Below are 14,750 nucleotides of genomic sequence, written 5' to 3'. Positions count from 1 at the left end.
GGGGGGGGGGGACGTTACAACGTCAAAAGGCCTATAATAAAGAGAGACTGTATGCAAACAAAGTCTATATTCATTCTATTCTACTACTACCATAAAAAAAACTTGGCAAATACAGTTGAATCACTTTTTTTTTCCGCTGACAATGGTCACCGCCGTCGAGATCCAACGGGCGATGGGGCTTGCCACCGTGCAGAGGCGTATACAGGAGGGGGTCACCGGATTCACGTGAACCCATACTCCCCTCCTGAAATCCTGAAATCATATATTGTAGTGTTATATTTTTAATTTTTTATTAAATATAGATGTGTGAACCCACACTCGAAGTATCATATAATGTGATGATGATTGGGGCACCTCTCAGTGAGGTTAGAAATTTAACTTTTATATCTATTTTGTTTTATTTTTCCTTCTAAAATTGGATAACTCCTCTTTAAGTGGTTATTGATAGCACTTTGATGTTTAATTAATTAAGCATTTCAATTTTGGACTTATAATTTTAAATTTTGACTATTTTCAATAATAAGAACCTAAATTTCAAACCAATTAGATCCACATTTTCATAATAATGCACCCATCATTCTGAAATTCTGAATACGCCTCTGCCACCGTGTTGGCCATCGGAACATCCAATCCTACCAATTGTTTCGATCAAAGCACTTATTCTGATTTTTTTGTGTGTCACTAATAGTGAGCATAAAATTGAACTTAAACAAAAGTTTAAGCGCATGTGTAAGATAATCTACTTTTCTATTCTTTTATGGTACATATATTCCATTTTACTTGAAGATTAGAAATGTATAAGGGTATATAAAGGGATTAGAAACATCTGACTAGGTTTATATGCATTACTTTAATTTGAAGATTTTGGATTCAATAAAAGAAACAAATGCATATTCAACCAATAAACCAATATTATAAACATTTAAGTTTTAAGTGATATGTTAGGATGGGAAGTTGGCTAACTTTAATTAATTATGTTTTCATATGTTGCAGGTGACAGATCAATGATTAAAAAGAGATATTTTCACTTAACAGAGGAAATCTTGAAAAAGAATCCTAATTTATGTAAATATAAAGCATCTTCTTTTAATGTTAGACAAGAAATTGCGATTCTTGAGGTGCCAAAACTTGGGAAGGAAGCAGCTGAAAAGGCCATCAATGAATGGGGCCAGTCTAAGTCAAAAATTACTCATTTGGTCTTTTGTACCACTAGTGGTGTGGATGTGCCTGGGGCGGACTACCAACTCACTAAGCTTCTTGGACTTGAACCATCAGTGAAACGATTCATGATGTACCAACAAGGTTGTTCTGCTGGTGGCACTGCTCTTCGATTAGCTAAGGATTTAGCTGAGAATAATAAAGGTACTCGAGTTCTTGTTGTTTGTTCAGAAATTAATTTGCTATGCTTCCATGCACCAAGTGAAGCCGAGATTGACGTTTTGATTGGACAAGCCCTGTTCAGTGATGGGGCATCAGCTGTCATTGTTGGTTCAAATCCAATCATGACGGTGGAGAGGCCTTTGTTTGAGCTAGTATTTGCAACACAAAATCTTCTTCCAGATAGTGGACATGCAATTATTGGTAACCTCAATGAGGCGGGACTGATAGCTAAAATACATAAGGATACTCCAATGCTGATTTCAAAAAATATTGAGAGGATCCTAGTTGAAGCATTTCAACCTCTTGGCATTTCTGATTGGAACTCAATCTTTTGGGTATCTCATGCAGGCGGACGCGCAATTTTGGATCAAATTGAATTAAAATTGGGCTTAAGGCCTGAAAAACTCAAGGCTACAAGAAATATCATGAGGAATTATGGGAACATGGGCAGTGTTAGTGTTTTGTTTGTGTTGGACGAGATGAGGAAAACATCTATCAGAGCAGAATTGGGAACCACTGGAGAAGGCCTTGTCTGGGGCGTGCTTTTGGGTTTTGGGCCTGGATTAACTATTGAGGCAATCGTCCTCCGTAGTGTATCTATTTAGGTTGGGATACACAAAATAAGACTCATATTTACTAAACGTAATAGTATATGTTTTGAAAACAAACATATACGAAATCACACACTTTGAATCTCGCTTGCAATTTTGTGTTATATATATGAAAAATTATGCAGTTAAGCAAACTTATATTACTTAATTACTCATCATAACTATAGTTTGCTATAATTACCACTCGTGACTAACATTAATCATTAATTACGTGGGTTGACTTCGAATCTCACTCGCTCAATCTCCCAATCTCGCTCGCCTCTCTCCTCCCTCTCCCAGTCTCGCTTGCCATTTATACAAATACATATGTATAATATACAATTATTTAACCGATATACATATACAATTCACCTCTTTCCCACTCTCTGCCCTCTCTCGCTCGCCTCTCTCCTCTCTCTCCCAATCTCGGTCACCTCTCTCCTCCCTATAACATGTAGCTACGAATCGTAATTATCAAACTATAGCTATGAAGCGTAATTAGGCTATTTTTGAGTGGCTATATGCGAAAGTTCCTCATTTTATATATATATATATAAAGTTCATATTAGGTTTCTGAGAGAAGCCATATTTCGAATCTCGAGATTACATCTACAATAATTCCCTCAAATTAACGTATGTATTATATTGCTAACTGCAAACTCTAGCTTGTCATAAAAAAGAAGAAGATGTTTTAAGTATTCTTCATTGTAACAAGTGATGCGAGTAAAAAGTACCATATCAATTAATTAATTGTAATTTTAATAGAAATCAAAACAATTGTAAAACTAAGTAATTAACACACTGTTATTGTCATTATATATACTGATCTGGATGTCTTTTGAGATTAACATTATTCTTATGTAAAAGAAGGTGCTTTATATTCACTAATATTAAGACTTCACAATATAAATAATTTAAGTAAATGTACGAAGAAATCAAGAAAAATGTGTTAATTTTTTAGATGGGCACTCAACTAATAGTTATTATCTCAAAAATTCACACATTTTTTTCTTGATTTCAATTTTCTTCAACAAAAAAATAATTTTTTAATAAGATGACTATAAAATGATTAAGAGTTGAATGACGATACGAGAAATCTAACTAAAAAAAAATTCAACATATACAATATAATTTTCTGACGAAGAAATTGGGCGTTCCGATAACCAGCACATTGATCTGCTGTGCCCGGCGGATCCAGTAGACATTAACCATTTTTAGAGCATGACTTAATTAAGAAATTGGGCTATATTAAATTGTTCTTTTCAATTCTGAAAGAAGATTCACATGCAAATGATATAACAAATTATTAATTAGCTGGAATCCAGGCTATATAAATATAGTTGCTTCACTGTTACATTAATTTTTTAATTGGCATAATATATAAAGGATATATAAAATTTAGTCTCATTAATTTTTTTTATATATCCTTTGATTATTTTGAGTTATCAGTATTATTATAAGTTATAGTACTTTTTACGTTGTTTTCAATAATATAAGTTTTGTTTCAAAAAAACCTTGAGGATTCTATTTTATATCTCTAATTTTTTTTGTCAATTCTAACTTATTTGACTCTTGAAACTCGAACTATATACATAAATTGGAATGATAAAATTAATTCAAACACCTAACTGTATGAGTAAATTAAAGCTTATTGTGTTTGACTTTATTCTAACTAATATTTTCTTTTAAAAAAATAATATAATAAAGCTGGACAAAAATGTAAAAGAACAGTTAAGTATATGATTACCTACAGCTGTCCTACTTATTCATCAAAGATTTAAATTAGATTAATTTAATACATATCTTAACCATAGCTAAAATAATAAATTTTGGAAACACCAAAGACCACGTTACACCATCAAAATACATGTCTTGCCGACTTTAATTGGTTTGAACTCAAATTTGGTGGTTTCATTTATTACAAATACTTGTTATTTTTTTAAAATATAATTAATATTTTTAAAAAAAGTTATATGTCACGAAATATAAATTTTGGATCATCTCAATTTTTTATGTGTCCATAATATTTTGGAAATATGTATAACCGCTTCTATTTGACCTCAAATTTTATGGGTCCATTGATAACGACCTATTACTTGATCCATCCGTTCATTTTTATTTGTACAGTTTGACTTGTCACATCTATTAAGAAAATAATTAATGATAAGGAGTATTTTACATTAACTTACTCGTACGAATATGAATGAATTGCAATTCAATCATTTTTAACTTAATCTAGTTTTAATCTGTTCAAATTCAATCCGCTTCATCCATTTGCTAATCAACCGTGCCCATTTTTGCCGGAACAGATAATTAATGAGTACTTTGCAGCTATGATTTTTTAAAGCTAGAGAATGAATTAACTTACTTAATTGAGAAATTGGACTTTTAAAATTTGTTCTATTCAATTATGGAAGAGGAGTCACATGCAAATGATATAACAAATCATTAATTAGCTGGAATCTAGACTATAATATATAGTTGGTTCATTGTTACATTGATTTTTAATTAACATAACTCACAAGCAAATATTCTAATTTGGATTATGTATATTTAGACACCTTAATTAACTTGTTTTCAATGTGAGTTGAATGCTCAATTTGCAAAGTATCATCTAAACACTTCCAAAATCTATGTGCCACGTCAGTAGCAAATGTCAACAAAACACAGTGAAAACGAGCTGAACTAATTGAGATCAAGTTAATGTGTCTAGATGTACACTTTCAAAGTTTGAATGTTTACTTGTCAGTTGAAGTTAAGTCTACCAAAAAAAATAAAAAATTAAGTTTACCTGTTTGTTTATGTATTATCATAAAGAATACAGTAAAAACATTTGTATAACTAGTAGTCAATATACATTATAACAACATTCACTCTAACGGTCAATGGATCAAGTTTTCTTTGAAACTGATTTTTCATGTTATTTTATATTATATATCTTCTGTAAATAATATTTCCTTATAATATTCAAAAAGAAGAAATATTGTTATTAAGAAATTTGACTATAATAAACACATATTTATCACAATATTAATTTGTTAGGATGCACATGCGCAAAAGAAATAAAAAATTATTAAATTTTATTAAGAGCACACCAGGAATCATGTATTTTTATAAAATATTACTTCCGTAAATAGAAAAGTGACATACTCCTTTAAAGGTGGACATAAATAAAAAGGAATCATAATGTTTTCATATACTTATAACTCGGGGAGGAGCTAGCATATTGTTATCAAGTTCAATCTTCTTCGGTAGAAAATATTACTATTTATACATTATTAAAATTATATTTTATGTATATATATAGTAGATGTTGAATCCCTTTTGATTAGGTTATATATTTACTTTTTCGGATTATGAACCCTCTTATTAAATATTCTAGCTCTGTCATTATTTATAATACTTTATAAACTTCATTTAATAAAAATATGAAAATTTCATGTCCAAATTCACAATCAAATTTAAATTATTTGACTCTTTAAAATTCAAACTATGTCACTTAAATTACTAACATAGGAGTAATACAAGCTAAGTACCTACAAATATACATCTTATTGTATTCTAATTTCTAACCGATAGTTTTTTAAAAGGGCACGTTGTCTTTTTTATTATTTATTGATTGATTTAAGATCTAATATTAGATTAGTTTAATACATATCTTAACCATGAACATTTCTATATAAAGAGAGACCTGCATGAAGATAAATTGTATACATTCTTACTACTATACATCATCGGAAAACTTAGCAAATATAAGTAAATCACTATATTTTCCGGCGAAAATGGCCACCGTTAACGAGATCCGCCAGGCACAACGAACTGTGGGGCCCGCCACCGTGTTGGCCATTGGAACGGCCAACCCTCTCAATTGTTTCGATCAAAGCACCTATCCTGATTATTATTTTCGTGTCACTAATAGTGATGATAAAATTGAGTTAAAGCAAAAGTTTAAGCGCATGTGTAAGATAATTTTCTGTTCTTTTATGGTACATAATTATAGTAGTCCGTTAACTTTTTGTTATGATTTGAGAACTTAACCATGAATTGAACTCACAACTTACTTTCATGGGTAGAGTTAGAAGTTCGGACTCGGTTGAAAACAATATTTTTTGTACAAATATTAAGTTTAGAACTTAGTTATTAACTCTTGAAATCGTTGTTGTAAAATTCAAAATATATAAGCTTAAAATTCTGGCTTTGCCTCTGCTTACTTTATAATCTTGCTTAACATTGGACTTTGGTTTATCAATACAAGTGTATTATGTTGGGATGGGGTGTTGGCGAACTCTTATTATGTTTTATTTAATGACGTTGGTGTACATCTAAAATATGTTGCAGGTGACGGATCAATGATTAAAAAGAGATATTCATACTTAACAGAGGAAATCTTGAAAAAAAATCCTAATTTTTGTGAGTACAAAGCACCTTCATTTGATGCTAGGCAAGAAATTGCGATTGTTGAAGTTCCAAAACTTGGGAAGGAAGCCGCTGAAAAGGCGATCAATGAGTGGGGTCAGTCCAAGTCCATGATTACACATTTGGTCTTTTGCACCACTACTGGTGTGGATATTCCTGGGGCGGATTACCAACTCACTCAGCTTCTTGGACTTGACCTAACAGTCAAGCGATTCATGATGTACCAACAAGGTTGTTCTGGTGGTGCCACTACTCTACGATTAGCTAAAGACTTAGCTGAGAACAACAAGGGTGCTCGAGTCCTTGTTGTTTGCTCAGAATTAATCAATTTTTTGGACTTTCATGCCCCAAGTGAAACTGAGACTGAAGTTTTGGTTGGGCAAGCCCTGTTTAGTGATGGGGCATCAGCTGTCATTATTGGTTCAGATCCAATACCGACGGTGGAAAGACCTTTGTTTGAGCTTGTATTTACAACTCAAACTCTTCTCCCAGACAGTGAATATGAAATTACTGCTAAACTCGGTGAAGCTGGATTGATCGCTAAAATACATAAAAATACTCCAATGTTGATCTCGAAAAACATTGAGAGAATTTTAGGGGAAGCATTCCAGCCTCTTGGAATTTCTAACTGGAACTCCATTTTTTGGGTGGCTCATCCAGGTGGCCGTGCAATTTTAGATCAAATTGAGTTAAACTTGAGCCTAACACCTGAAAAACTCAAGGCTTCAAGGAATGTGCTGAGCAATTATGGGAACATGGCCAGTGCCTCTGTTCTGTTTGTTTTGGATGAGATGAGGAAAATCTCTATCGAGATGGGATTGGGTACCACCGGTGGAGGTCTTGATTGGGGTGTGCTTTGTGGTTTTGGGCCTGGATTAACTATTGAGGCAGTTGTCCTCCGAAGTATACCTATCTCAACATGAAATTCAAAGCGAAGATGTCTGAGTAAGATAGAGGGATTCTATTTATTTCATTCACATAACCTGTTATTGGTGTTTTTAATCTTGTATTGCTAAAATAATTATGAATTGTCAAGTGTGATCTTTTGAATTGTCTATTTCTCTTTTCATTTGTAATTTGTTCATCAATTTCAGAAGTAATTTGTAATAAAAGAAAAATGTAAGGTCTCATAGCCAATATATTGACCAAACAATGATTAATTGAATTTTTTTTTATATCAAAATATCACGGTATATCTAAATTAAATTCTTTTTATCTCTTTATATATAAAATAAAATATTGAATCGACTCATGAAAATGCTTCTAACAACATAACAAAGCGACTTAAAATATTTCAAGACATGAATTCGACTCTTAAATTCGATTGTGACTTTTTATATAATTGAGAATAAGTCCATCAACAATAACACACAAACAATAAATATAGTCACGACTTAATAGATAAAAAATTAAGTTCTCATTGTTGACACCCAATTTTGGGCCTCCACATATAGATTAATTATCGAGCTTCTTCAATTTCAAACAATTTAAAATAATTAGTTTTAGAAATTTTCAAAAAAAATAATATAGTTTGCAAGTTATTTTAAATAGTTTGTCACCTTTTATAATTTTTAGATAATAATATGTCTCTTATATAATTTTGTATATAATTAGTATGTTTTATGAATATTCGAAAATCGTCTCAAAAAGATTTTAGTTTTAGTTAAATATTTTGTCAATTAGTGTGGTTTAAGTAATAGTTTATATTTTTAAATTAATTAGTTTATAATTAAATTAATTATTTTATTTCGTTAAGATTAAGAAGCTCATTAATTAATTTATCCTATATAAAATCTAGCTGAATTCTCTAAAATAACTTAATATGGCTAAATTATAAAATCCTTGGTTACAATTGTAATTCAATTGGCCACATTTTTGCCCCCCAATTTTGTATCAATTTTTTTTTTTTTAGCCAAGACTTGACCTAAATTCCTTTCCAAACAATACATACAATACAAGCAGCCCATTCCCTTCAATACACCAACTCCAGCAAACCGACAACATCACAAGAACTACTCCAACGTTACAGCAGCAGTACCAGCCGACCCCTTTCCCTTTCCCTTCCAATTCCAACGCTATGATACAATAAACAACAGCCTTACATTACCAAAACAGTCCCCTGCCAGTGTCTTCCTCTTCCCCAGACGCAAACCCAAAAACGTCAAGGCAACGACAGTCCGAAATGTCAACAAACAACAGCTTTCTCTGCAACAACCGCCCACCTTGCTCCTCGTCCGGATTTTCTGGGATTTTAGACAAAATCTCATACCAAACCCAGCTGCTCCCTGGTAAAGGATTTTGAATTTCGAAATCAAGGGAGAATTCCGTTTCTGGCCCTGCTCCTATCCGAATTTTCCCCCTTTACCCCCAAAAATCGTAAATCCTAGATTTTCCTTTATATAAACATCTCTTCTTCTCCATTAGGGGAGAGGATTTTTTTTGGGCAAGAATTTATAGAGAGAAAAAAACTATTAAAGCTGCAACAGTCATATAAGAGATACATCTTAAATATATACACGTTCTTCCCCTGTTCATGAGCTGGGAGTATTCAGAGGAGTTTCCTGAAATTCGAAGTTGGTGGTAAAGTCGTTACTCCTTGTTCATCCCGTCCCTGTTCGCTGCTCGAAAAGGTAACCTCTTCACCTCTTCTACTCCTCTATTTCGGTGCGATATTTATGAGATTAGGAAATCACTGTTCTTGTTTGGATGTTGTTACTAGTGATGGAATTCTTGTATTCTCATGTGCTATATACACCTTTATCTAGTCTTGATGTTGATTAAAAGGGGTTATTATACGATTAAGCTTGCCACTTCTTTGTTTTTCTATATTCGAGTTTGTCTTGTTACTCTTCGTTTTGAATCCGTATGCGAATGTCGTGAGCTTGCTTCCTTGTGTTTGAGTCTAGTTGAATCTCGTTCGAGCCATGGTTGTGAGTTAAGTCCTTATTCTTTCTGTTTAGAGTGCATTCAATCTCAATGATAACAATTTTGATTCAGATCATGTCGAGACTGGTTTTGCTGATTGAGTACACAACTGCTTCCATTTTTTTTGGGCCTTCATAGTTGTATATCGTAGGACTGCTCTGCTTGTTTTTTTTTAAAGTTTATTTTAGCTTGTTATGGCCCTTATTTGTCCTTTCAGAATTGTGGCATTTTCACATTTTCAATTTCTCTAAAGTTCTTTGAATTTTGTCTTGTCAAAGGTTTGATTCTTTTTTTTAGTATATGTATTTGTACTTCTGTAGTATATGTTCTTGTCCGTAATGATTTGCTAGATTTGGGTAAGAGTATCACTGATTTTGTATATGTACGTGTCCAGGAAAGTCGTCACGCCTAGGTTTTGGATAATTCATATTAGGCTAATATCTAGTTTTCCATCCATGATTTAGATTTCTCATTTGTCAAGTTCTCTTGGCATTGCTAAAGTTTTAATTGTTTGCCTGCTGAGATATAGTTATCTCATTTGCACATTCTTAAAATCTTGTCACATGGGCCTAACAGTGGCTTTTGATTTTATTTTTGGATCTTAAAATGCTTAAGTTACTTTTATTTGAATTTAATTACGTTCATTTGTTTTCTTATTTCTAATACTAATTTCTAATTCTTTTATCTCTTCTGAGTCCATGGTGGACTTCTCCTCCTAGCATTCTCGAGTTGAGCCATAAAGGCTTAATTTATTTCTTCCTCATCATTCGAGTCAGCCGGGCACATAAAACAGAAGCACAGGGCTGGAAAATAGAAAATGCGGATCTTTAGTGCCAAAAATAGGTCGTATACAGCAGTATACACTGATATACAGGCCAATATACATCCCGTATATATTTGGTATACGTGATACAGGTTGAAAGGCAGAATTACAGCTCTTGGGAGTTAAAAACTGAGTTATATACACTGATATACGGACAATATACAGTTTGTATATAAAAATACAGAATTGAGCCAAAGCCCAAAAAATACAGCAACTTTGGGCCCAATGTTTCTGGGCAGCAATAGGCCCAAAAGGCCCAAATTCTTCTCCTTCTCTTTATTATTTTATGGATAAACTACCTTATTAGACATACATCCACTACTATATATACTAATATTATCTTTACTTTCAAACAATTACATATATTACCACTTTTAGTATTTTATACCATATATAATATATTATTTGAAGATACAATTAGATATCCACAACCCTTAAAACTAAGATTGATTAATTATCTACTTAATTAACTCTTTCACTCCAAATCAACCGCTATCTCTTAATTCTCCCCTCCCATATTTATCACTCAATTATGTCTCCTTCTTTCTAATAAAAAATTTCACCGCACAATTTCATTCCAACAATAGCCAATCTACTCTATTCTTCTCAAGATATCATCATTATGGCCGACAAATTCTCCTAAATCCAAATATTATTCGGTATTGTTCATTTATAACGAGATCAAATCAAAGTAACTGCTAGATAGAAAACTTTCAATTCAGAGTGGGTCTTGATTGTTTGTCTCCACAAGAAATGGATCTTAGTTTTTGATTATGTTATGCCACAACGCAAAAGGATCAAAGGGATTATTGTAGAGAGTTTTTGTTTGCTGTTGTTCTTCTAAGGTTTTCTTTGGTTATTGCGACATGGATGTGGTAGTACCAATATTACTTTGATGTATCCCTTGAAACATGTGTATCCAATAAGTAGTAATCTTAATTAAGATCTGAGTCGTATTTTTAGTAATGAGGTATTTGAACATGTATATGTATCCACCAATAAATTTCGGATACATGATTTTTAACAACATGATGATATTAATGATACGTCAGATACTCTACAGTCGTGATTTGTTCCTAAAAAAATTCATGTGTTTCAGCTACATTTTATATTTAGATACACATAATTAAATGTATATGCTTATTATGTATTTGAGATACATGTTTTTGGATATAATGTATGAAATTTAGATACACATAATTAGATGTTTATGCTTCTTCTTTTTGTATATTCCATATTTAGATACACATAATTAGATGTATATGTTTACTATGTATTCGAGATACATGTTTTTGGATATAACACATGCAATTGATACTTGATACATCAAATTAACACTAGATACATGAAACTAATATTAGATATATATATAAATAGATACATAAAATTAATACCAGATATGTTATAACAAATACATGAAATTAATGCTAGATACTTCTATGATACATATGAATGTACTTCTATGACACTCATGTATCTAAGTGTTTAGTTTGTTGGATACATCATATATTGATAATAGATACATCAAATTAATGAATTTATTATTATAAGAGTAATAATTTGAAATTAATCAAAATTACATTACCAAGATATACATGTTTTTATCCTATATTAATAATATTAATGAATTTACTATTTCAAAGAATAATAAAATGAAATTAATTATCTATATATTTTGAAAAATCCTCAAAATACTACCTCTAATTAAGGAAATCAGTTACAACCAATTAATTTAAATAAATAAATTTTGTATTTCAATTTTAAAATTAGGCAGATACATGTATCTCATGGATTCAGACTCATGTATCATAAACATGAAATATGATAAAGGAACTAATATTTGAAACTATTGGGAATCTTAGTAATTAAGACCTAAACTAGTGGGATTTATGTGGTTTGCCCTTATTTTTATTGTAATTGTTTTTTTTTTTTCATTTTAACTCTAACATTTTATTTGATTCGGTTTAATTTAATTAAATTCTCCAAAAGACAATCCATATTCTTTATGTTAGTTTATTTTAATAAAAATTCATTTTCAATCAACTCTTATACTTTCATTGAATATCTTTAGTCAAACTTTTTATTTATTCTTTAATTAATTTAAAATAGTTTTCATACCTTAATTACCAAATTGGTTTAAATTATTATTTTAAAATGATTCAATAATTCCTAATTAATCTAGTTTTGTTAAAACCTTAATCACTTGATTTTAATTCAAATGTCTCATTTTATGTCCCTTTCTCTAAAAAATAAAAATAAAATTAAAAAAATGCGTCATTTACTTAATTATTTTCTCAAAGTTAATCAAATATTGTAAATTATTACTTTTTATGTTAAATCATTATTTCCCTAAAACAGTCAAATATATTTCAGTCAAGTTGCAGGTCAACCGCATGTTTGCGGACTCTTCGAATGCTTAAACCCTTCTCGAAGTGTAAATTTAACCCCGAACCCTCTTTGGTATTTTCAAATGATTTTTTCTGTTTAAATCTTTGAAAATTATAATTTTTCTTTATTTCTTTAAAAAATTAAGTGGCGACTCTTTTCTAAGTATTTTTCTCGAATTGTTTTATACTTAGAACATTTTAAAAAGTGATTTTTCCAAAGGATAGTAAAATTACGGCACAACACTATTAATCTGTAGGTTGCTATGTGGATTCATTAATGGAATTGATACAAATTTATATTAGTTAAATCAGTAAATTTAACATATCGAAGGATTAAATCAACAAAATAAAGTAAGGTACTATTTTGCCTTTTCTTTTCTTCCCCCTTTTCCCTTCAAGTTATTGCTTTCTAATAATATAAGAGAAAACTAGAAAAATATACTCCATTTGAACACTAAAATGTGCAAAATCTTAAAAAAGAAGAAGAAGAAGAAGAAGAGATGGACCTAAATCAATTATTGAGGCAGTCGTCCATCGAAGTGTATCTATTTAGGCCAAAATATTTTACCATTACAGATAAAATCAAAAATAATAATAATTTAATGTAATTATCTTAAAATTTTAAAATAACAAAAAAAAGTTGTGATAGTCATTCTAAAGAAATCACGATAAATAATTTAAAACACAAAAAAGTGTGACTTTTAGGAGGTACTTAACTTAGTTATGTGCTATAAGAAAATTAAAGCGAATAAACAATTCAAACTTCAACCAACCCAAATAGTATTAGTCTCAAGGTAACTAAATAGTGACACTATGTATGCATGGAAGCAGGCAATACTCAAAACCTTCACTTGTGTCACCCAAATCCTTCTTTGATTTTGATTAAATTTTATTCAAAATTGTAACCGTCTGAGAAAAAAAGAGAAGATAATCAAAAAGAGTTTTTCTTTGATGTGATTTTCACATATATTTTAGATGTTTGAATTATAACTTATCATGACATATTTCACATATATTTTAAATGTTTGAATTATAAATTATCATGACATAAAATATTTTCTTATATAGTTTGTAAATTTATATTACTTTTATTTGAAAAAATTCGAAGATTTTGTGATTGCATTCACCTTGAAATTTAGATAATTTTACTTTTGTAGGTAGTCCAAATGTGTTTGCATAAAGTAGGATTACTTGTCCACTTGAGTAATAATACAAGAGAGCTAGTCCCCGAAAAGGCTCCACCTGTAAGTTTCTTTGTCGTTGGAAGAAAAAATATCTCTTAAATAATATATTTGAAACCATTGAAAATGTGCTATCAAAGTGTGTGCTAACATATATATTTTCTGCTAGACAAGTGAATCTACATTTAGATTTTTTTTTACCCCAATATATATGTATGGTCCCTCCTCTGTTCGATCTCCGTATTTTTCGTCGTTACATCATTCAATAATTTTAGCTATGACTAATTTATTGATGAGTTAAAAAAAAGTTTTTATATGAGATAAATGCTTAATTTCTCTCTTGAGTTTTAAGATTTGTGTGATTATCGCATCACGTCTCCTTAGTGTAAACTTAATTCATTCTTTGCTGGTAGAAAGGAATACTAGTATGTTTATGTTAGAATAGGAATAGGCTATACAATCCTATTAAAATAGGAATAGATTTATACAAGCCTATTAGAATAGGAATAAGAATACAAATAGAAATAAAAATAGTAAATAGTATTCTACTTGGTAAAGAATGGAATTTAAGTGTTTATAAATAGAATCTCAATGTAATAATGTAGACGACACAACAATTCAATAATATTCTTTCCTTATATTTCTCACATGGTATCAAAGCCTCTACGATCTTGGTAAACAATCAAAGAGCTTCCACTGCCAGCGGGCGGCTATTATCCATTTATGCCGCCCGTCCGGCCAATGATTATGAAGTTGGGTCACCATGTATCTTTCTGGTGACTATTTTCTCATATCTAATTTGTGTAGCACCGTGCCATCATTCCGGTGACTACTTTTTCATATTTAATTTGTGTAGTATCGTGCCATCATTCCGGTGACTACTTTTTCATATTTAATTTGTGTAGCACCGTGCGATTTTTCTGGTGACTACTTTTTCATATCTGGTTTGTGTAGCACTGTGACACCGGAATCACTTTTTCATATTTGATTTGTGTAGCACCGTGCCATCATTCCGGTGACTACTTTTTCATATTTAATTTGTGTAGTA

General features: G+C 30.9%; 1 protein-coding gene and 1 pseudogene across 1 annotated transcript; both read left to right on the top strand.

The window, feature by feature from the left end:
- The first annotated feature begins 142 nt into the window (after nucleotides 1-142).
- LOC102596216 (chalcone synthase 1B-like) lies at nucleotides 143-1,990 on the top strand (annotated as a pseudogene).
- A 3,722-nt stretch (nucleotides 1,991-5,712) lies between these two features.
- Nucleotides 5,713-7,351, top strand: LOC102595874 (chalcone synthase J). Its single transcript, XM_006367257.2, has 2 exons — nucleotides 5,713-5,930; nucleotides 6,309-7,351. The coding sequence occupies exons 1-2, from the start codon at nucleotides 5,753-5,755 to the stop codon at nucleotides 7,307-7,309; spliced, it is 1,179 nt and encodes a 392-aa protein (XP_006367319.1). The 5' UTR covers nucleotides 5,713-5,752; the 3' UTR covers nucleotides 7,310-7,351.
- The last annotated feature ends 7,399 nt before the right edge of the window (nucleotides 7,352-14,750 follow it).

This window comes from Solanum tuberosum, unplaced genomic scaffold (genome assembly GCF_000226075.1).
Source record: "Solanum tuberosum cultivar DM 1-3 516 R44 unplaced genomic scaffold, SolTub_3.0 scf00750, whole genome shotgun sequence".
NCBI classification, from domain to species: Eukaryota; Viridiplantae; Streptophyta; class Magnoliopsida; order Solanales; family Solanaceae; genus Solanum; species Solanum tuberosum.
The sequence above is the reverse complement of the archived record's forward strand: the minus strand, read 5'-3'. Positions and strand labels throughout refer to the sequence as shown.

What these genes read in the sequence shown, in the direction of transcription:
- LOC102595874 (XM_006367257.2), top strand. Translation starts at nt 5,753, where the DNA reads ATGGCCACCGTTAACGAGATCCGCCAGGCACAACGAACTGTGGGGCCC. An exon ending in GCAAAAGTTTAAGCGCATGT is followed by an intron (nt 5,931 to 6,308) that starts GTAAGATAATTT and finishes AATATGTTGCAG; the next exon opens with GTGACGGATCAATGATTAAA.